This window comes from Bos indicus x Bos taurus, chromosome 2 (assembly GCF_003369695.1).
Source record: "Bos indicus x Bos taurus breed Angus x Brahman F1 hybrid chromosome 2, Bos_hybrid_MaternalHap_v2.0, whole genome shotgun sequence".
Taxonomy (NCBI): Eukaryota; Metazoa; Chordata; class Mammalia; order Artiodactyla; family Bovidae; genus Bos; species Bos indicus x Bos taurus.
Window position 1 is genome coordinate 135,720,226 of NC_040077.1, and position 22,014 is coordinate 135,742,239.

The 22,014-nt window shown below is 63.2% G+C and overlaps 2 protein-coding genes across 3 annotated transcripts; one reads left to right on the top strand and one right to left on the bottom strand.

Annotated features, from left to right (window-relative positions):
- Positions 1-254: 254 nt before the first annotated feature.
- On the bottom strand, positions 255-13,013 carry LOC113880488 (chloride channel protein ClC-Ka-like). Its single transcript, XM_027522693.1, is given in 21 exon segments — positions 255-697; positions 1,020-1,106; positions 1,825-1,908; positions 2,038-2,126; positions 4,328-4,461; positions 5,319-5,532; positions 5,888-5,998; positions 6,163-6,232; positions 6,664-6,837; positions 7,276-7,360; positions 7,832-7,933; positions 8,010-8,094; positions 8,434-8,559; positions 9,229-9,307; positions 9,401-9,478; positions 9,761-9,900; positions 10,688-10,744; positions 10,747-10,815; positions 11,540-11,668; positions 12,254-12,360; positions 12,930-13,013. Coding segments are annotated over 20 exon segments (2,061 nt in total). The 5' UTR covers positions 12,354-12,360; positions 12,930-13,013; the 3' UTR covers positions 255-649.
- A 61-nt stretch (positions 13,014-13,074) lies between these two features.
- Positions 13,075-20,973, top strand: HSPB7 (heat shock protein family B (small) member 7). 2 transcript variants are annotated; one of them, XM_027522746.1, is made up of 4 exons: positions 13,169-13,274; positions 16,205-17,414; positions 17,932-18,077; positions 19,187-20,973. In XM_027522746.1, exons 2-4 carry the CDS (start codon positions 17,231-17,233, stop codon positions 19,364-19,366), a joined length of 510 nt encoding a protein of 169 aa, XP_027378547.1. In that variant the 5' UTR covers positions 13,169-13,274; positions 16,205-17,230; the 3' UTR covers positions 19,367-20,973. The 2 variants fall into 2 exon arrangements, with proteins under 2 accessions (XP_027378538.1, XP_027378547.1); XM_027522737.1 differs by lacking the exons at positions 17,932-18,077; positions 19,187-20,973 and having other exon boundaries at positions 13,075-13,274; positions 16,205-16,359; positions 16,734-17,228.
- Positions 20,974-22,014: the final 1,041 nt, after the last annotated feature.

Consider the following 22,014-nt stretch of genomic DNA (forward strand, 5'->3'; position numbering starts at 1 on the left):
GAGGCTGGAGTGGAGGTAGCTGGGTCACAGGGTCATGTGTACCCATGAGGACAGGCATCGTAGGACCCAGTGGGAGCCCGCTCTCCCCCATAGCTCCCTGCCAGGAAGGGGGCACAAGGAGTGGGGGCCCAGGGTCCAGGCCTGGAATGCCCATGCAGCCACCTCGGGACCCCCGAGAGCTCACTCGGGGTTGGCGCAGGCGAACCGCTAAGGCGGCGAGACACCTGGATGCTGAGATGAGCACGGAGCGCAGCTCTGGGAACCGGCTTTATTTGCCTTGGAAGCTTCCTGTTGGGAGTCACACAACTCCCAGAGGGCACCTGTGCCTGCCCTTGCTGACAGAGGACACCAGGCTCTTCATCTGTGAATCGGATGCTTTCTTGCAGTACCCACCACAGGGCAGCTTTCTGCTGTCTCCCATCCTGAGCTCCCAGGGTGGGGTTTGTCCTTCAGGACATGTGGTACTTGTCCCACGAGGATGGGACATGGCGACAGTGGTAGGTCAGTGATAGGTCAGCTGCCTGTTTTGCTGAGGAGTTGAGCTGGGCTGGAGGGGAGGGGTGTGCTGTCGTGGGGACACAGGCAGGGTCTTTGTGCTGCTTCCTTCACGGGGTAGCCGAGTGGCTCTGTTTCATCCTGCCAGGCTGGCTCACTTTGGGGCCGGAGGGTTCGTCAGCTTGGAAATCGCTTTCTCCAACTAGAACAGAGACCAGAGAGGGGGAGAGTGAAGAAGAGACTGAAGATGGAGGCTGCAGTATAGTCTGCCTCCCCTGAGGGCTGATTTTGGAGTGAGGTTTAGAGCCAGTGCCTCTCTACTGCATAGATGGGATCACTGAGGCCCAGAGGTAATGGCGGGGTGGCCAGTGGCCACAAGATAAGTAGGCGTAGCTGGACCGAGTGGCCGGCTCATCAGTCCCACGGGCCCCTCCCCATGTGGTGGCGGTTACTGGTCCCCCGCCCCCACCCCGGCTGCTCAAGCTTGGCTGCTCCCCTTTGTTTCATCCTCGGGGCCACGGTACCTCCACCCAAGACACGAAGCCCACAGCTCTGCCCTGAGATGTCACGAAGAGGGACTGAAGATTCAACAGCTCGAAGAGGTTGTGTGCCTGCAGGAGAGGGGTTAGGAAGCGCTGGAGGACCGGCTCCCACCTCAGTTTCTTCCCAGCCTGTGAGTCCTGCGCAGATGAAGGCCCTGGCCAGCCTCTGTCCGGGGTGCTGCCCCTGCTCCCCCTGCCCGCCCCGCTGCTTCTGAGCCGCTTCTGAGCTGTTTCTCAGCCTGGAGGGCTGGGCCTGCAATGTCCACTATGACCACCAGGGGTCCCCAGAGTCCACACAAGGGACCAGTGGGCCTCGCCACTCAGGATCATCCAGCATCAGCCGTGGACACAGGGGTTGGGCCTCCTTTAGGCCCCCAACCCGCTCCGTCCCTCCATGGCCCCATGTGCTAGGCTCTGTGCTTGCAGCGGGGAGGGACCAGCAGTCAGAGTGATTAAGTAATTTGCCCAAGATCACACGGGCAGAATGTGGGAGACCTGGAATTGAAATCCACGTGTGCCTTGATGAAAGACAAACTTCTAACCACCATTTCTGTCCGTCCAGAGTCTTCAGCTTCCTAAGCTCTCCCTCTCCCCGCGTCTGTGTCCCAACAGCCCTGAGACTGAGGGGTAGAGAGGCGGGGACTGCATGCGCCTTCCACAGCGGGGAGGTAGACGCAGGAGGAGCACAGCACACTGTGTGTCGAGGACCCGAAGCCGAGTCTCCCTCTCAGTTCCTCCCCTCCGTCCCAGGACCAGGTCTGCCCACAGCCGGAATTTTGCCCATTACCTGGTGCAGGGACGTCTCCGGGGACAGCTTCAGGGTCACTGGCTCCACGGGGCACCCCTCAGCCAAGATGTCCTGGAGGCACCGCTGAGGATGCGGGAAGGGTTATGGGGACCTGGGATAGGCCCCCTCTCAAACCACAGGCGATCAGCTGGCCACTCTGCGAAAACCCTCCCGACTCCCCATCCCCTCCTGACACCTCACGAGAGCACTCACCTGCTGTCCTGGAGCCCAGGAGGGTGGCTCAGCTTGGAGGGCCTGCACCAGCTGTGCCCTTCGCATGGTGCCCACCAGGGTCTGGGACTCTGGACAGGCAGAGAGGGAGACGGAAAGAGCCACGTTATGAAAAGGAACTTCTGTTTCCTGGGCTTCCGTGATGTGCCAAGAACCGTGCTGGGTGTTCTCATGACTCTCAGGAACCTGCAGCAACCTGTGAGCCAGGAACTACCATCGCCCATTTTACAGAAGAGGAAACAGGCTCAGGGGCACAGAGAGGTTAGTTGTCTTGCCCAAGGTCACTCAGCTTCTGAGGGCAGCTGGGCAAGGATGCCAGGGGGCCAGGAGGTCACTTGCCCACCCTGAAATGCCCCATGTGGCGGGGCCTCAAGCAGGAGCAGGCCTGGGACACCTCCTGAGGACAGCTGTGCCCTGGGGCTGGGCTTTGCCTCTCATTTCCCAGTGAGGGCATGAGTCCAAAGGCCACCTTGTCTGTCCTCCCTACTTTCCAGCTGAGGCAACTACAGTTCATAGAGCGTAAGGGGTCTGTCTACGGTTCTGCTGCTCATAATCGCTTCACGCTTCTTGGGTTCGGGACGTGGATGGCACGTATGGCTGTGCAGGTTGCTCAGTGCCCGAGAAACCGGCTCACAGGACAAGCGGGGACCAACGTCCAGCCACGCTACGCTCGCCAAGTGCGCACCTTTCCTCATTTACACAAAGGGGACGTACGGGCTGACAGAGGCCCTGAGTGGACACGGCTGTCCCCTCCCTAAGCCCTGCTTATCTTTCCCACTCACACTGTCCTTGTCCAAGAGGGAAACGATGTTCCAGCTAGGCCCTCCCTCAAGATTCAGCTTACGAGGCTTTTAACAAGGGCCCCCATCCATGTTTCCGTGAAAAGATCTTTCTGATGGTGCCAGGACTGAGGGAGGTAGTTCGGCTGGGGAACGCTGGGCGGGGAGGCTGAGGGAGGAGCCTCCTGGGAGGAAGGTGTGCTCCCATCACGCTACCCTCCTCCCCAAGCACACCAGGCCTGTTCTAGGACTCGCACTGTGCCTTACCAGCCCCCTCTCACTCTCATTCAAATGTGTCGGGACGTCCCTGGTGGTCCAGTGGTTAAGATTTTGCCCCAATGCAGGGGGGTACGGGTTCAATCCCTGGTCAGGGAGCGAAGGTTACACAAGCCTCATGGCCAAAACAAACAAACAAAACCCCGAAAAACAGAAGCAACACTGGGACTTCCCTGGGGGCACAGTATACAAGAATCCACCTGCCAATGCAGGAGACAGGGGTCAGATCTCTGGTCCGGGAAGATCCCACATGCCGTGGTGCAACTAACCCCGAGAGCTACAGCCACTGAGCCCGAGTGCCCGAGACTGGGAGCCACAGCCACTGAGCCCGAGTGCCCGAGACCGGAAACCACAGCCCCTGAGCCTGAGTGCCAGGGACTGGGAACCACAGCCACTGAGCCTGAGTGCCCGAGACCGGGAGCCATAGCTAGCCACTGAGCCCGAGTGCCAGGGACCGGGAACCACAGCCACTGAGCCTGAGTGCCCGAGACCAGGAACCACAGCCACTGAGCCCGAGTGCCCGAGACCGGGAACCACAGCCACTGAGCCCCAGTGCCCGAGACCGGGAGCCACAGCCCCTGAGCTCGAGTGCCCGAGACCGGGAGCCACAGCCCCTGAGCTCGAGTGCCCGAGACCGGGAGCCACAGCCCCTGAGCCTGAGTGCCAGGGACCGGGAACCACAGCCACTGAGCCTGAGTGCCCGAGACCAGGAACCACAGCCACTGAGCCTGAGTGCCCGAGACCAGGAACCACAGCCAATGAGCCTGAGTGCCCGAGACCAGGAGCCACAGCCCCTGAGCCTGAGTGCTGCAACTGCTGAAGCCCTTGAGCCCTAGGGCCCTTGCCAAAAATAAATAGATAATTTTTAAAAACCCAGAAGCAATATTGTAACAAATTCAATAAAGAGTTTACATGAAAAAAAGAAAAAAAAGAACCTTTAAAAGAAAAGGACTGCAAGGTCAAAAAAAGATCAATAAATAAACATGTCGAGGACCGCAAGGTGGGATGGTTATTATCTCCATTTTACCAACGAGGAAGAAGGCTCAGAGAGCTGAAGTGACTTGCCCCAGGTCACACAGTTGCAGAGCCTGGGTCTGGATTCAGGTTCCTGACAGGTGCAAGGCTCTGCTCACCCTTTGCTGAGTCTGACTCTCCCAGGTGCGAGAGGGAGCAGATGGAAGCCCCTTCCCCATTCACACCCCGCTCCTGTTGGGCACCTGTGCTCGCCACCAGCGGATACTCGGCCATGTCTGTGGAGGTCACGACCTTGACCACCTCCTCCTGCGGTGTGTCCTTGGCCAGCGTAGTGATGGCTCGGTTCATGAAGTGCTCCACAGTCACCCTGTGAGAGCTGCAGGCAGAGGAGTGCTCCCATCAGGCCCTGGAGCAGTGTGTCCTCCAGACCCGGGGCAAGGCGGGGGCCCAGGTGAGTTCCGCTGGTTCTCCAGTGCAGGCCAGGACTAAGGGATTCCTAGGAGGAACAGTTCCTCACATCCCAGGTTGGGGAGGAGCCTGGGGAACGACTCACCTATGGCCTGGCTCTGGATTCCCAGCCCCCCAACCTCTATCTCCCCAAGACCAGCTCCAGTTTCATCAGAAGCCATCCCTGGAGAATTTCATTTGAAGAAAAGCTTTATAGCATAAAGGGGGGAAAAACTTCAAAGTTTGAAAATGACTGGAGTAACCACCCGCATTTAACAGATGGGGAAACCGAGTCTGGAGAAGGCGGCAGCTTGCTCATCTTTGAGTTGGGCCTTGGACCCAGGAGTCTCAGAGGCTCTTGGTCCTGCTTCGCTGGGGACAGAGGCTGCTCGACCCTGTGTGGTCGAGGGAGGACCTCAAAGCCTGTTTCCCATTCTAGTATTCCAGCCCCACCTCTAGCTCCCAAGGCCCCAGTGAGGACCGCAGAGCAGGAGCAGGGGGAGGGGTGGGACCTCCCCGAGCTGGTGCTGACTCGCTGTGTGACCTGGGTCAAGACACGGCACCTTTCTGAGCCCCAGCATCTGTCCTCCTGTTGTGAAGACAGACTGATGACCAGGAAGACACTGAGGCTCGGGAGGCCGAGCACTCATGTGAGGTCACACGGGGAGCTGGAGTGCATGCAGACTAGACAGCCGCGTGTGTCAGCCCCTCCCACACTCACCCGGGACCGGGTTCAGCCCACCCGGACTCCGTCGCCTCGGTCCAACCTGAGCGGGCGCCGCTCACCTGATTTTTCGGCCCCGGATCCACGGAAGGTATGGCAGCTTCTTGACGATGATCGTGCCGTCGTAGAAGGAGGGCTGGCAGCTCTGGGCGATGGCGTTGGCAGCCAGCACTGCCATCAGCACAGGCAGCGCGTGCACGATCTGACCAGTCAGCTCGAAGGCCAGCAGCGCAGTGGAGATGCTGTGCGTCACGGCCCCTGAGAACGCAGCAGCCCCTGCAAGCCGGGGAGGGCGTCACAGCCAGGGAGCGGGTTCAGGCTAGAGACAGCAAGGCTGCTGTGAGGATGGCCGTGGGCTCGGCTGGGGACTGTCCAGAGGCTACAGCTGGCTACTGTTGGAAATGCCTCGGGCCTGGGCTTGGTGACAGAGAGAGCAGTAAGGGAGAGGGGGCATCAGGGCCCAGAGAGAAGCTAGAAAGAGTAGTGGGGGCTTAGAGGAGGGGTCCAGGGAGGGGTGGGGCTCAGGGGAGGCTACTGACCTCCCCATGCCCTGCAGAGCTGCTAGCCGATTCTCCAGGTCCAGCCCAGACCCATGATGTATGCCCACCCAGTAAGAACCTGGTCCACTCACCTGCCAGCGCGTACCCCCCAGGCATGATGGGGTTGGTGACCCCTCCGGCCACGATGCCCTCGGGGAAGGCCACAGAAAGGGCCTCTCCTAGGAGGCGCCCAATGGCAGCTCCTGGCCACAGACTTAGTGTGAGGATGGGGGCTAGGCTGACCTGCTTCCCAGAACCCTCCCCACCTGGGGACCAGTCTCAGCACCATACTGGGGAGGCAGGTGGACGAGCAGCCATGGCCCTGTCCCGGCACCCTGAGCCTCAGACCCTTGACACCCAGACTCACCGAAGATAAATATGGGCATGAAGTACCCGGCAGGCATGGGGATCGTGGTGGCCAGAATCAGCATCCAGAACTGCGGGGAGAACGGGGCGGGGTCGTGGGGGCGGAGGTTAGAGGCGGCAGAGGAGGGACCAGCTGGGGCGGGGAGTCTCCCTGGAGGAGGAGGAGGCCCAGGCGCACACCGGTCAGCAGCGTCTGGTGTGAGCGGAGGTGTGAGCCAGGGAAGGACCTCCATGCTGGCAGCGTGCCTACTGTGTGCCTGGCACTGCACCAGAGCCTCTCGTTTCTTGCCTTCCAACCTTCTATGATGTAGGCCTGGTGACGACCCCACTTTAAAGATGAGGAAAGCAAGGCTCAGAGAGTTGAAGCAACTTGCCAGGGACCACACAGCGGGCAGAGGTCAGGGCAGGGGGTCTGAGGGAAGGTGCAGGCCCTGTGCTGCATGCATATCGTGGGGAGGCACCCCGGCCCACCCAGGCTCTGTGCACACCCCTGGGGGCCCACCTTCATAACGAGGAAGAAAGCGAGGGTCCCAAAGATGGTGAACTGTGGGTGGTACCATTCGAACCACAGGTTCTGGGGGTCGGGCTCCACGGGCCAGGGCGGGGACGCGTTCCGGGTCAGCAGCGCCCATGAGTTATGGTCGAGCAGGGAGTCCAGATACTCCCTCATGGACAGCTGGAGGGGAGGGGGGTCAGAGTTCTACCCAAGGGCCGGGCAGCAGTGCCCCCACCCTTCACGGCCTCAGACCCTCCTCTGTCACTTCCTGCTGGGGGGACTCCTTGGGAACGGCTCTGTCGCTGCAGGAGCTGCTATGTGCTCAGTCGCTCAGTCGTGTCCGACTCTTTGCGACCCCGTGGACTGCAGCCTGCCAGGCTCCTCTGTCCATGGGATACTCCAGGCATGAATACCGGAGTGGGTTGCCATGCCCTCCTCCAGGGGGTCTTCCTGACCCAGGGATTGAACCCAGGTGTCCCATACTGCAGGTGGAGTCTTTGCCATCTGAGCCCCCAGGGAACTGCCATGGCCTCCCATGAAAAGCGCCACACAGCCCTCCTCTTCTGGGTGTTGAGGGGACTCAGGGAGATGGTGGACACCCCCAGCTCAGGCCCTTACCCGAGACGCCATGAAGCGGCCCGCGCCAGGCGGGTAGGTGACGGAGGCAAGGACCAAAGCCGCCAGTGCTGAGTACAGAGGCTTGCTGTGGGCGTGGGTGGGGGTCAGCGCCGGGCCGGCCATCGACTCCCCGCACCCCACCCACGGGCAGGCCCGTCAGTCTGGGGGCGATGCTAAGGCAGGAATGGGGGGAGGGGGCAGGGCTCTGATTCGGGGGGCTGCCCCACACCACTGGGTGACCGGAGGCGGGAATATAGGAGGGTTCAGGACAGAGGCCACTGTCCGCCAGGCAGGAGGGACGGGAGTGGGACTGGCCTGGCGGAGGAGGGCTGAGTCTGAAACAGCAACGCCAGGGCTCAGACTAGGTTGGGGGAGCAGGGCTCAGTGAGGTCTTGGGCTTCGTAGGCAGTGGGGTGGCCGTTAGCAAGGGAGGGCTGGAATGTTGATGAGTAAGGGGGAGGCAGACCCTGCGGGGGCCTGCAGAGGGTGCTGGTGACCAGGGACAGAGGGTCTGGGGCATCACCCTGACGGGTCCCGGCCCCCACCCAGGGCACACCTGGTGGCCATCAGTTTGGAGAGGACTGGATTTGTTTTGACAAAGCCGAGAAACTTTCGCTGGCAGAAGAGGTAAGCGCAGCTCGCCACGCCGCAGATGGCCCTGCAGGGGCGGGTGTGAGTCCAGAGCCCCTCCTGGACCCAGGGCAGCTGTGCAGGCCGGCGGCGCCCCCACTCACCCCAGCGCCACGAAAAAGAAGATCTCTGGCAGGTCGAAGGGAACTTCCACCCGGAAACTGGTCTTGTAGAGGGAGGTGATGGTCTCTGGGGAGACGGGGAGTGGGGTCAGGGCCCGGCCCAGCCAAAGGCTCAGAATCAGCGGGCAGGAGAGGAGGCCAGCAGGTGTGCCCCAGACGCCTTCTCCCGGCCGGCCTCCCTGACTGGCTTCACCCGCTTCTACCCTGGGGGCTCCCATCCTTCAGGCCCAACACAGGTCAGTTCCTTCCAAGCGCCTAGGAGCGGGGCAGCGGACGGGAGGAAGCGGAGAGGGAGGGGAAGAGATGGGAGGGGGGAGGGGCAGGGGGCAGGGGGCAGGGGGCAGGAGGGAGGGGGCGGGGTTGGGGGCAGGGCCAGGGGGCAGGGGCAGAGTTAGGAGGCGCTCACCCTGCTCGCTGTTGAAGACTGCCAGCAGGCGGAACATGAAGGCCCCGCAGGTGGCCGCGAAGAAGCCCCTCCAGTAATCCCAGACCGAGAAGTGAGAGGACACGACCTCGATGCAGAACAGGACGCCTGGGGGCGACGCGGGGCTGAGAGCCCGCCGTGCTGGGCCTCCCGCCGCCGCCGGGGCAGGGCCACCCGCTCCCGGTTCTGAGCTGAAACTGAGGGCGGGCACGCGCCGCGGGACCCGGCGCCCCTATCCTGACCCCTGCGGTGGGGAGGGTGCCCGCCCCCATTTCACAGACGAGGAGTGAGGCTGAGAGCCGGGCTCAGCGCTCCGGGACGCGCAGGGGGGCCGAGTTTAAAGCCCAAGTCTGTCCAGGGGACCGCCGCGCGTCTCGGCGCCCACCCGCGCCGCCCCGCCACCCTGGGGACGGTCAGCGCTCCCGGGAAGACGGCGGGAAGGACCGCGACCGCCCCATCTGCCCCCCAGGTCCCTGCGCCGGGCGGAGTGGCCGGGCTGCGCCAGGGGCCGTGGGGGCCGGGCGTGGGAGCCCGGGAGCTGTGGGGGCCCCGGGGGGTGTGGGGGGTCCCCGGGGGTGTGGGGCGCCCGGGGGTGTGGGGGTCCCCAGGGGTGTGGGGGCGCCCGGGGGTGTGTGGGGGGTCCCCGGGGGTGTGGGGGCGCCCGGGGGGTGTGGGAGGTCCCCGGGGGTGTGGGGGCCCCGGGGGATGTGGGGACCCCCAGGGGGTGTGGGGGAGCCCGGGGGCGGGTGTGGGACCCGGGGCCGGGCGGGGCCTCACCGCTGAAGGGCGCTGCGAACACCGTGGCCACGCCCACTGCCGCCCCGGCCACTAGCATTTCATTCCGCTTGCTCTTGTTCTGGAGGGATCCAGAGTCCCGGGCTGAAAGCCAGCCCGCGCCCACCCCTCTCTCTCATTCCTCCAGCGGAGGGGGTCTCCACGAGCCCCTTACCTCGGACTCCCCAGTGGCCTTGGCGCGCACGCGGCCCAGGTAGGCAGCGATCATCACAGACAGGTGCACGAAGGGGCCCTGCCAGGGAGGTGAGGGCACAGGGCTCAGGTCGGGCCTTGAGCCCCCACCCTGCTCCTCCCCTTCTACTCCCTCGGTCCCAGGGCCCCTGCTCATCCAGGGATGGCGTGCCCCCCACCCCTCCACCCCACCTCCCAGGTTCCAGAGTCACACTCTGGGGACCTGACCTTCCTCCACCTTCAGGTGGGCACTGGCCTCAGTGGGTGATGCAGAAAAGGCAGCGGGGGCTGGAGGGCAGCGGGGGGGAGGGGGGAGGCAGTGGTGCGCTCACGCCGGCCATACCACTTTGCCCAGGAAGATGGTGCTGCCGCTGGCCAGGGTACAAGTGAGGCCCACCGCCTTGGCCCCGAAGTTCTTGATGTCCAGGTAGTCCTCCAGGACCACGCCTGACAGGATGGTCTTCAGCTCCGGAATCCCAGAACCTTGGTGGGGTGGGTGGATGGGGGCAAGGGGAGGACCACCTTTAGATTAGCCCTCATCCCTTTACCCTGCACAGAGTTCCACGTTCGGGTCTTGTCGGGTCCCCTAAGCCCTGTCAGTGAGGAGCTGTAAATGCATTCTGCAGATGAGGGCTTCCCTGGTGGCTCAGACAGTAAAGAATCCACCTGCAACCAGGAGACCTGGGTTCAATCCCTGGGTCGGGAAGGTCCCCTGGAGAAGAGACAGGCTACCCACTCCAGTATTCTTGCCTGGAAAATTCCATGGACAGAGGAGCCTGGCGGGCTACAGTCCATGGGGTCATAAACAGTCAAACGTGACTGAGTGACTAACACTTTTCACTTTCTGCGGATGAGAAAGCTGAGGGTCAGAGAGGGGATGCGAACATCCACCTTCCTCCAGCTGGGCCTGCTAGATGCTACTGCAGGATGGGGGGAACTAGGAGGGGCTCTCAGACCTCGCCCCCGGGACGCACCCCTGCATCCCCCTCTGCTGGCCGGGACCGGAGGCAGAGCTGCTAGGCCTGGCAGAGACGTGCGCCTCCATGAGCCCCTCAAAGCAGAGTCAGCAGTGACCCGAGGCAGGCTCTGTCCTTTTCACTGTGTGACTTCGGGCAAGTGCCACGACTCTTCCAAGCCTGGCTTCTCTGCTGATAAGTGAGGTTACCGCTTCCTGCTGTCCCCCAGCAGGAGCCCGGCAGGACAGGAGTCTTTGGCCAGCAGTCACTGCCAGGCAAGGCACACAGGCAGATGGGGTGGCGACTGGGCTTACCTCCCGAGAAGGGCGTGATGCTCTGAGAGAAGCCTGAGGAGAAGGAGACCAGGGCCACGGGTACACGGTCCAGGAGAGATACCGGAGGAGGTGGCTGTCCCCGATCTCCCGGTACAGCCACTTGTGTGCTGGGGACAGCGGGGCATCAGGGAGTCGTCCACAGACTGCACAGCCCTCAGACACCTGCTTGCTGGCCGGAAAGTGCACGGCCAGAGGCCGCTCACAGAAAGGTGGCCAGGGCCGTCCCATGAGCGGCAGACCCCCAGGAGGAGGAGGAGCAGGACCCTGGATCCCTATCTCAGCGTTGCCACTCCTTAGCTGAGTGACATTTTGCAAGCTGTTCAACATCGCTGAGCCTCTGTTTTTCCCATCTGTCAAATGGGCTCTGATGGTAACTCCCTTACAGGGTGATTGTAAGAAAGCCAGACGTGGTCTAGTGCCCGGCAGGTCCTTGTAATGCCACCAGAGTAACTTCCTGTCTCTCGCTCCCCTTGCAGGGGGACCTCAGGTGGAGGGAGCCTGCAGAAGCATGGGGAGGGACTGTCCTGTGCCTGTGGTCTAGACGAGGGCCCTACCCAGGGTTACTGGGCTGAGACCAGGGCAGGGGGAGCAGGGGCAGTAGGCAGGGGTGGGCATAAAGCCCAGAGAAATGACGGTTTGGTCTCTCGTCACAGTGCAGACATGGAGTCTGAGGCCCAGGGAGGTGCCCAGGGTCACCCAGCATGCCAGGACCAGACCCAGCGCCCTCCCTGCCCCCTGCACCTGGCAGCCCCCTCCATCCCTGGCATCCCGAGAGCGTGCTCGGAGGCCTGGCTCCTGAGCGGGCGGGCGTGTCGGGGGTGGGGGGGTTACCTCGGACCACACGCCCAACAGTGAAGCTCATGGTGAAGCTGATCAAGGCCATGAGCACCCCGAGGACCGTCAGGAAGTACCAGTCCTCACCCACGCAGAACAGCTTCCGCTTCAGCCAGTCCAGGCCACCTGGGGCAGGGGCAGCGGGTCAGAGCCCGGTGCCGAGGAAGGCAGGGAGGGAAGGTGCTGTGTAGGGCTGGGGTCAGCTGGGCCAGTCCCGGGAGGCTGGGAGGGGGCTCTGCCTTACTTGAGGGAGGGCAGGATTTGTGGCAAGTGGAGGCGGTGGCACAGTGGGTACCAGGCTCCACCAGGAGGGTGCCTCTGATCATCTGCCCCCCGCACCCCTGCCCCTTCCTGAGGCTCTGATGGAGGAAGAGAGAGGCAGGGCGTGGGGGCCCCGGAGTGGTGCTCTCTCCAGCATCTCCGCAGGGTCCACAGCAGAGAGAACGCCGGTGTCTAAAGAGACTGCTCTGTCGTCCCAAGACCTGGGGACCGTGTTCCCAAAGAGCAGAGAGCCAGCCGCGAGCACGTCTGACCCACAGACAGGCGGACAGACCCCCTCCCTCCATCCTGTCACCCAGGAAACACTGGACCTGGGGAAGGAGGGGCTGCTCCCAGGCTCCAAGGAGAGTGGGGAGGCGGGCTGGGCAGGGTGCTGTCATGAGGGGACTCCCACCTTGTGATGGGGTCAGGGGTATGGAGCCCAGCTCTCACCTCGGATGCCTCGGCGGACGCGGGGACATGGGCCCCAGAGCTCCTGGAGAGTCACAGGGTTCCCCGAGGAGCGCTCACGAAGCCCCACCAGCTCCTCCATCGGGCCCCTGAGGGAGTAGACGGGCCCTGGTGGGCGGCTCCAAGGCCCTTCCCCTCCCTGCCACTGGGCCCTTCCCATCTCTGCTTCCCCAATAGGAAGGAAAGGAGACGTTTTCAGGAGCAGACACAGCTCTGATGTGCCTTCCTTCCTGAGGGGGTACCCCGAGGCTGCACGCGTTAACATTCGGGGTGGGGCTGGGGGTTTAGAGTGGCCCGTTCCATGTCTAGCAGCTGGTTGACCGAGGCCTGGCCCCCGGCTTTCTGGGAGCCGTTACTCCACCTTCCCAGGACGCTTGACTGTTAACGCTGCTCGGGGCAGCCTCCTCGCCCAGCGGAGTCACCGTCTCACTGTGGGGTCCATCAGTGAGCCCCCTGAGCCCCCTAAGCCCCCATCCCTGAGCCCCCCCGCCCCCGCAGCTGAGGCTTGAGTCAAGAAAACCCCAGGTCCAGAGGGAGAGCCCCTGAGGGTCAAAAGGCGGTGCTGGCTCCCTGTCCCCAGCCTCCCATTCCCGCCCTGCGCTGGCCCGGGCAGGTTTCGTCCGAGTCCATCCTGGCGCTGTACCCCGCGGCCTCTCACCTCGGTCAGTCTGCTCCGCTGTGGCCCCAGCCAGCACGCCTCTGACAGAGACTCCTTTGCTTGCAACTCAGGTGCACCTGGACAGGTGTGCATTCCACCAATCAACACCTGGCCCCCGTCCTCCCCGCCCCTCCCTGCTGGGGTTTACCCTGGCCATTAAGAATGTCCTTGACAAACCGACTGGAACTGCCCCGGCCCGCCGAGCAGTACAGGCCAGAGCCGCCAGGAGGGGCCAGGGCGGGGGCTCCCCAACCTGCCAGAGCCACGCAGAGGCAGGGGCACCCACCTGAGCTACGGGCTGGTCAGAGGGCCTGCGAGGGGGATGCTCGTGATGCAACAGGACAGGTAGGGGTCATCTGCAGGGGCTGAAGGTCAGGGCCGCACAGTCTCAGAGTTGGGCACGGGAGGGATTTGGAAGATCAGAGGAGAGAGAGTGGAAGGGTCCACTCAAATGGTGATGCTGTCCCTGACCGACAGGGCTGCTGGGAGGAGGAGCTTGATGCACCCGCTCCCACGCTCGGTTGGGGCAGGTTAAAGTCTGTGGCCTTTACCCGGAAGCCTCAAGCACAGCCACTGCCCCTGGGGTGCTATGGTGGGAGAGGCAGTTTCGCAGACTGGGGGGTCTGGACATGAAGATCTAGTCGAAGTTCCTCCCCCTGCCCCAACTCCCTGTTCCTGCTCCAGCCTGTCGGCCCCCTGCCCCCAGCTCTGAGTGAAGGCAGGTCATCAAGGCAGGATCTTGGCGAGGTGTCCAGGCTTGGGAGCCAGGTAAACCAGGGTGGAACTTTGGGCTTTGTCCCTCGGCCTCTGTGACCCTGGGCAAGCACCCTCGCCTCTCCGAGGCTCTGTTTCTTTAAAATGGGCTGACACCTCTCACCTGCTTGGGTTTCCCTGAGCACTCACTGACTTGGAGGAGGGTTGAGCACAGTGCCTGGACACGGCAAAGATACAGTAACAATAAATGGAGCGTTGGAGAGGGGCACTCACTCGTCTAAGATCACAAAGCAGATGCTGAACCCAGACTCAGATGCTATGGCTCTTCCTCTGCCCAGAGTCCTGCAGTTTCTGTGGCTTAGGCATTCAGGACGAGGGTTTAGGCATAGAGAGCAGAGGATCTCTGCCCGATACCACTTTTTGAAGACTTGGGCCAGAGATCTGGGACAACTCTCGCCCTCTTCCAGACAGCGCCCCCTTTCTGAAAATCATGATGGACCTTCAGTGACTTAAACTCCTGAGACCCCGAGCCACCCTCTGTCCCTAGACGTCAGGCCAAGTCAATCCAAGCTAGGAGCGCGTGTGTGCTGTGAGGGGTGGGGTGGGGGCTCACTGCTCTGCACAGACCGGGGCCCACCGTTCCTCGGCTGCTCCAACCCGTGTATAGTGACAGTGTCACCGGCCGCCCTGTTGATACCCCAAACCTGCATGTCCGGTCTCAGGCAGCCTCAGCTGGCCAGCCAGCAGCAGACGGCCACACCTCATCCCCTAGCCCTGCGAGCATCGGGAACCTGGGGTGAGGGTGGCAGGCGGACACCGTGCCTGCGGCGAGTCCCCCCAGAGCCAATCCCTGCATTGCAGCTCCCCTCGTCTCCTGCTTCTGCGTCAGGCCATGGGGGCGGAGGGCAGGCTTGATGCCAGGATAGCTCTCTCACCCCTAACTGGTCCTTCACCACTCGGGGCCTCGGTTTCCTCTTCTGTCCAGTGAGGGCTTCCCTGGGGGCTCAGACTATAAAGAATCCACCTGCAACGCAGGAAGCCCAGGTTCCATGCCTGGGTTGGGAAGATCCCCTGAGGAAATGGCAATCCACACACCAGTATTCTCGCCTGGAGAATCTCAGGGACAGAGGAGCCATGGAGCTACAATCCATGGGCTCACAAAGAGTGGGACACGACTGAGCGACTGATACTTCACTTCTTGCAATGAGGGGAGCGCGAGAGCCATGGGGCAGGGCTCTGTCTCTACCTTGCTCATCACTGTCACGGGTACCCCAGAACCCAGACAATGCCTGGCACAGAGCAGCTGTTCAGCAGTTACCTGCTGAGCCGTGAGTTGTTTCCAAACATTGGCCTGTTGGCTGGTTGAGCAGGGAGCTGACGGGAGCAGATTCCCATCAGAATCTCTGGGCATGTGGGAAGAGTCTGTGTTTGTTAAAATTTCCTCCAGGAGGCTGAGGTGCCCTGGCAGGTCTGGGATTGAAGATGCTGCATCATCTCTGAAGCCCCTTCTGTCCCTAGGGTCTGAAGGGAGAGACAGGCGCAGAGACAGAGGAATGCCCTTAATGACCTTTCAGGGTCCCTCCTGGCCTCTGAAGCCAGTAGATCCAGTGCGTGTGTGGGTGACGCCTCGGGGACGGGGGAGGGGGAGGCACGGGGGGCGGGGGTGGGTAATGAGAGCTGACGTCCAGGAGCAGTGACTCAGGCCTCCACACCATGACTGTGTGTCTGCATTTAGCCACGGGCTCCTGTTTCCTGGCGGGCGGGTGGCAGGCCTCTGGGCCCCCAGCCCCACCCCCACCGTCCCTCCGTTTCACCTCAGTGCTGGGGACTTCCTGGCAGCCCTGCTGGAAGCCCCTCTTTGGGGTGGGGTGACCCAGCCAGGCAGGAATCTCCACTGGAGAGACAGACCCCTCTGTTCCAGCCGCCACCCTGACCCCACTGCATGGACCACCAGCCCCAGTCATCACCCTGTAGCTGGACCCCCACCACACACACATCAAGGAGGAGGGTGTGCAGGAGCCAGACAAGAGAGGAATGGCATCCATGTTCAGGAGCCCCTGTTCTGATGGGGCAGACAGGCGAAGACCTGCCCCAGGGAGCTGCCAGTCTGAGAGGGGATGGGACACTGGAAGCCCGAGTCACACCCAGCGCCGGGGTGGGCAAGGCCAGCTGGTACAGCGGGCACCTGGGCAGGACCTCCTGTGTGGGCTGCAGCAGTCAGAGAGGCCGCCACAGGCAGGAGGAACCAGAGCTGGTCTGGGCAGGAGGGGAGCCAGCCTGGGGCCCCAGGCTCCCAGGTCAGCCTTCCCTGGCTTCACTCCCTGATGCCGCGTGACGTCAAGCCGGGCTCCGTGGACCTGTGGGTGGGCAGGGGCCTCTCGAGGGGTTCTGGGCCAGCTTGTCTCCTTACACGGATGTTCAGGGTGCCCTGGCTTCCTGGGGGGTTTGGGTCAGATACCTCATTTCAGATCCCGGCCCCGCCACTTCCCAGGTGCAAGCCCCAGGCTCTCTGTGAGGCTCCGTTTCTCCATCTATATAATGGGAACACCCTCTCCTTGCAGGGATTGAATGAGGCCACGCTGGAAAGCTCGCAGCTAGGAGCCCTGGCCCAGCAGGCCCCTCAGAACTCAGAGCTAGAACGACCGTCTCGCCGAGCCTCCTTTACTCTGAATAAAACCTCGCCTGCTGCCTCCTTGGCCTCTCCTCTAAGCTGGAGGTCAGGCAAACACCTCCTGGGAACAGAACCTTCTATATCATTAAGGACCATTCCTGAATCATCTGCTCTCCTCCCCTGAGTCCAGACCCAACCTACCCTGCCTCAGCTTTCTCTTCTGGGTCTTGAAATATTCCAGAGTTGGGGTGGTGGGAGGGGCAGGGGGCAGGGAGACAAGCCTGACATCTGGGTTCCCTGGGGGGCTGGGAGGGGAACAGCTGCAGGTTCTATATCCTCCTCCAGGGCCGTCTCAGGCCTTCCGAGAGATGGCCGTGAACGTTATCTGTTCTGGCTGGGGAAGCCCTTGCCTCACACAGGGATCCCGTGGGTGGGGGTCCCCCATGCACCCCTGACCTTGCATCTCCTGACCTCCCCAGATCCAGGGCCTTGGGCTTCTGCCCTGATCCCTGGCACCAACGGCTGAGAGAGAAAACCCTCTGCAAGAGGTCTGCAGTCTGATGGGGGAGGCACAGTTCTTCGACTGCTGGGGGAAGACAGGCCCAGAGACAGGAATGCACAGGGTCCTGAGGTGGGCCAGGGTCTGAGCGGTAGGGGGGACAGTACAGGACCCCACGCGGTTGCCACGGCGGCTCTGGGGCTGGAGTTATCAGCCTGGAATGCTGGGCAGTGAGCTCAGCCTCGCGGCCTCCCGCGCTGGACTGTCAGCAGGGCGGTCTCACTGGAGAAGCTCCCCAGCCCCTCTGGGCCACGGAGAGGACTAAATTTAGCCGGTAGACAAGGGGCTGGCCCTGTGCCCAGGGCGGCCGGGCCTTATAAAGCGGCGGTGGCCGGTCCCCGGCAGCTCCCCGAGCCCGCTGCCCCCGCGCTGCCTGTCTGCCCAGCCCGCCGGCCGGGGCCCGCCGCCGCCCCGTGGATGAGCCACAGGACATCCTCCACCTTCAGAGCGGAGCGGAGCTTCCATTCCTCCTCCTCCTCCTCCTCCTCGGCCTCCCACAGCCTCCCGGCCCAGGACCCACCCATGGAGAAGGCCTTGAGCATGTTCTCCGAGGATTTTGGCGGCTTCATGCGGCCCCACTCGGAGCCCCTGGCCTTTCCAGGCAAGCGCTCGGGGCCCCGTGGGGAGGGGGGCCGCGCAGGGCGGGACCACCCGCTGCCACTGCGCCTCCAGCGACAGGTGCTACCGCTGCAGCCCCGTGCAGCCGCCGGGGCAGATGTGGCTGGACAGACAGATGTGGCCAGGACGGGCAGGCCTTCAGGAGACAGTGCTGGCCTGGGGTCAGCTCTGGTGCCAGGGTCCGCGGGGCCTGGGGCCAGGTCCTCTCTGGAGTTCTGAGAGCTGCGGGGCTCTGGGGAGGCATGCAGACCCCCTGCGGGCCTGGGGTGGGTCCCTGCAGAGTGTCCTACACGCACACCCCTCCCCCACAGCCTCTGCTGGGCAAGGCCCCGCCCCCTTGGCACAGAAGGTGGGCTGCAAGAGGTGAGGGGGACGGGCTGGTTAGAAGTGGTGGTTGAGGGGGCAGTCAGGCCTCGGGGTCTGCCCCTTCACCCCGCACCCGAGAGGGAGCCAGAAACCTGGCCCTGGGGACAAGCCTGCCCTGTGCTCTGCCCACCCAGCACTCCCCACGGCCCGTGCTGCGGGGCCGGGCAACATCAAGACCCTGGGAGACGCCTATGAGTTTGCTGTGGACGTGAGCGACTTCTCACCTGAGGACATCATCGTCACCACCTCCAACAACCACATCGAGGTGCGGGCTGAGAAGGTGAGCCCGTCCCCCCGCCCCAGTCCTGGGCTTCACACCCGTACCCTCTGCACAGGGGCCCTCTCCCAGGTCCCATCCTGGGACCCTGCACCCTGACCGCAGCCCTCAACGCCCAGGACAAACAGGAGGCCTTGCTCCTGCAGCTGGTGGGCCACGGGACCCCTGTCACTAACCCAGGCTCCCAGGTTCTTTCTTCAGGAGCCAAGGGAGCCACGGGGAGGGGCGAGGGGCAGAGGGGTGCAGGAGGGGGCCCCCGGGAGGTGAGAGAAAGGGAGCTGAGAGGAGGAGGACGGCCCTCCCTCTAAGCCTGTGGGTGGTGGGCACCCCATGCCCGGAGGCAACCGGGGCAGGAGCTCTTGCCCCTGATGCCCCTCAAGGCCTCGTTTCTCCCAGACCCAGAGGCCCGGCTAGCATCTCATCTCGGGACCCCTGAACTGGGCTCAAGGCTGGGCAGAGCCCTGCAGGTCAGGGCCTCACACCCTCCAAACCCCACGCTGCGTCCACCCACAGGTCCTCAGGGTCAGGAGGCTTGCGCCCTGGAGGAGGGGGTGGCTGTGGCTGAACGGGCAGGTGCCCCTTAGAGGAGAGGGGCTGCCCAGGGCCGCCTCTGATTCCCGCGGCCTGGCTTCCTCCTTTGAGCCTGGAGGGCCCCCATCAGGGAGCCAGGCCCTGCGGATGCCAGGACCAGTGGGCAGCACGTGCCCGCCCTGCCCCCACCAGTGACTCAGCGACCCCGGCTCTGCTGGACACTGTGCTGGCGGTGTCAGGGGGTGTGCTGCCAGCGGCTGATGGACACCCACGAGCGGGCATTCGAGCGCAGGGACCCGGAAACGCCCCCTCCTCATTTGAGCTCCTCCACCGAGCTCCGCCCTCCCCCGGGCCTGCTGGGGTCCTTTGAGCTCCTCTGCACGCATCCACGCTCGGCGCTCAGCCCGTGGGCACCACTGCCCCAGGGCAGCTCCGATGCCAGGCTCTCACGCCTGAGAGCAGGAGCTCAGGGCGCGTGGGGCCCAGCTGGGGTGGGAGCAGGGAGCAGGGGCTGGGGCTTGACGTGAGCAGGCGGGGCTGGGGGGGGTGCAGCTCGCCCTGACCCTTCGCCCCTTCCCCAGCTTGCAGCCGATGGCACCGTCATGAACACCTTCGCTCACAAGTGCCAGCTGCCTGAGGACGTGGACCCCACTTCGGTGACCTCGGCCCTGCGGGAGGACGGCAGCCTCACCATCCGGGCCCGGCGCCAGCCCCCCACGGAGCACGTGCAGCAGACCTTCCGGACGGAGATCAAGATCTGAGGCCGCCCCTGCCCCACCCCCAACTACCCCGTGTCCTGTTCTCCCCGCTGGCCAGCCAGAGTGGCTCTCCTGATCCCCTCGTGACAGCGCTGGGGACATCTCAGCCCAGGTTCCGGGCCCTGACACCCCACCCCACCCCAGACCCCAGGTGGGTCATCCCCACCCCCAAATGAGGGCTTCTGCTCTACCCAGGGCAGGTCAGGGACCCCCCACCTCACTCGTGACCCCCAGATTGCAGATGCAGCCTTAATCCAGAAGAAAAGGTTTGGGATGGGAACAGGAGATCCAGAGAACCCGGTTTGGAGAAGGGGCTTGGGACAGGCAATCTGGGCAAATAATCTGCAGGACAGACAGACAGACATATTCTTTCATCTTTGGAGTCTCTGCAGGGCAGGGGAACTGGGCACCCGGGACCCCCTTGGCCAAGGGAAGCAGGAGGGCAGAGGGAGATCGCCGGCAGAGGTGCCCACAAAACCAAACTGCCCAGGCACAGAGAGGCCAGGAGACAGCCCTGATGGTCCGCTTCCCCGCGGCCGCTCTCCAAGCCCCGAGCCGGCTGCCAGGCTGCCCGCCCACAAGGTGCGCCATCCAGCCTGCTGCCCCGGGGCAGGGCCATGTTGTGTCTGTATATAGACGGGGTTTTTCCAATACAGCTGGTTCGTGATAAACTGTGTGAACCGTCTGTTACCTGCTCATGCCTCCAGGGAAGGCTGGGCCGAGGGGCAGGGCTGACCCTTCCTCCTCCCACCCGGAGACCTGGGCTCCCAGGACTGTCTCCGCCGCAGACAAGTCACCCCACAAGAGGAAGTATGGATGGGGCTTGAGTCCTCAAGGTAGGACCCCAGCTTCCCGCCAACCTTCCCTTGTGGCCGTCCGCCTCCCCCATCCTCCCTATCTATGATCTGTGAAGCGATAGGCGTGGCATGTGTGTGTAGCACACACACAGGTGCACACACACACATGCCCAGTTACGCTTGTCCTTCAAATACAAAGCGTTACCATTGATTGCAGCCAAATTCAGAACATTCTATTTTTATTTCTCAATTTTTGGTCACACCCTGCAGCCTGTGGGGCCTTAATTCCCTAAGCAGAGATTGAACCCGCACCCGCTGCGTGGGGAGGTGGAGCCTTAACCACCGCCACCAAGAAAGTCTCAGAACACTCTAAAAGCACGTTTACAATCTCCACTTTTATCAGTGGGGACAGAGTCTGAGCAGCTGAGCGGCCAGCTTGCCCACTGAAGGCTGGGTTTGAACCCAGGATGTCAGAAGCTGCTCTCCAACCAGCCGTGCTCCTCTGTGCAGAGGGGAAGAGCTCCCTGTTCTGCCTTTCAGCCCTGCACCCACCCCACAGCTTCCTGTTAGAGAGAGAATGCCCTACCCCTGTCCCTCCTCATCTCCAGGCCAGGACAAGGACCTCCTGCCAGCCTCCATTTTGGGGACCCCCAGCTGCCCCCCATGACCTGGTGCAGTCTCCCACATTCAGAGGCAGGGCTGAGGGGTTGCAGTAGGGGGCCCCAGCTCTGTGAGGTCGCCTCAGGGGACGACGGGGGTGGTGGGGTCCTGGCGTTGTATCCTGCACACACAATAAACAGCAGAATCACCGGCTTCTGGAGGTCACCCGCCTGAGGTTTTCAAGCTTGGGGTAGGGCAGGAATGGAAAGCTGGATAAACGGTGTCTTTCTTGAGACTGGGGAGTGGGGTGGTAGCTCAAGTAAAGGTCAAGACCACACAGACAGGTGGGTTCCTTTGGCCTCCTGCCTTGGCTCCCAGGCCCACGTGGGGAGTCTTCTGGGAATGGTTTCCCTGAAACCCTTGCGTCGCCTTCTCTTCCAACTGCCAGCCCCTGCTCCTACCTGCCAGGCGCTGTCCCAGGCATGGGGACGCCTACAGTTGGTCAGCTGCACTGGGCGGCTTTTGAAGCCTGTCTTGTACCAGCCGGGTGCTGACGACCAGTGAGGCTAAGGGACTAACCTAGGGGCACACAGCCCCGGGCAGAGGCCGGCTGGGACCTGGCTGGGGAGCAGACCGGTTCAGAGTCTGAGCGCCCTTTGGAAGGACGCCCCACACGCACCACCAGGCGCTACTGAAATCGGAGTTCCAGGCAGCTCGGCGCAGTCTGGAGGAGGGGAGGGAAGGGAGGCAAGGGGCGCGGTATTTCCAGTCTTCGTGACTCACTGATTCCACCGGGCTATTTGCAGCCCCGACACTCATCGCTGAGGAGCTGGGGGGAGGAGGGACCAGCTCTCCCCCTTCTCCGACCCCCACTTGGGGCCAGGCTCACCTTGGCGTCCCCAGCCCAGTGGCGTCCCTCCCTGGGCCAGGAAAGGGGGCAGCTCCCCGGTGGCCAATGGGGCCGAATGTTCCCACCCCGCGGGCCCCAGCGGCCCCTCCCCAGACTGCGCTTTTAGAGGCTGAGGGAGCTCTGGAGACTGAAGGCGCCCCACTGCCAAGGTGACCCGCGGAAGAGGAGGGCGGGGCTGGGGACAGCGGGCTCCGCGCGTTGGCTCCGCCCCCTGACGGCCGGGCTGCCGGCCGCGCTTTGTCTCGGCTGGTCCCCCACGCTTTCCCGGCTAAAAATAGACCTGGCTGCGGGTCCTGGGCTCCGCCCCTACCACGTGAAAAATAATTATAGCAGCCCCATTCATT

What these genes read in the sequence shown, in the direction of transcription:
- HSPB7 (XM_027522746.1), top strand. Translation starts at nt 17,231, where the DNA reads ATGAGCCACAGGACATCCTCCACCTTCAGAGCGGAGCGGAGCTTCCAT. An exon ending in GGAGCCCCTGGCCTTTCCAG is followed by an intron (nt 17,415 to 17,931) that starts GCAAGCGCTCGG and finishes CTGCCCACCCAG; the next exon opens with CACTCCCCACGGCCCGTGCT. An exon ending in TCGAGGTGCGGGCTGAGAAG is followed by an intron (nt 18,078 to 19,186) that starts GTGAGCCCGTCC and finishes CCCCTTCCCCAG; the next exon opens with CTTGCAGCCGATGGCACCGT.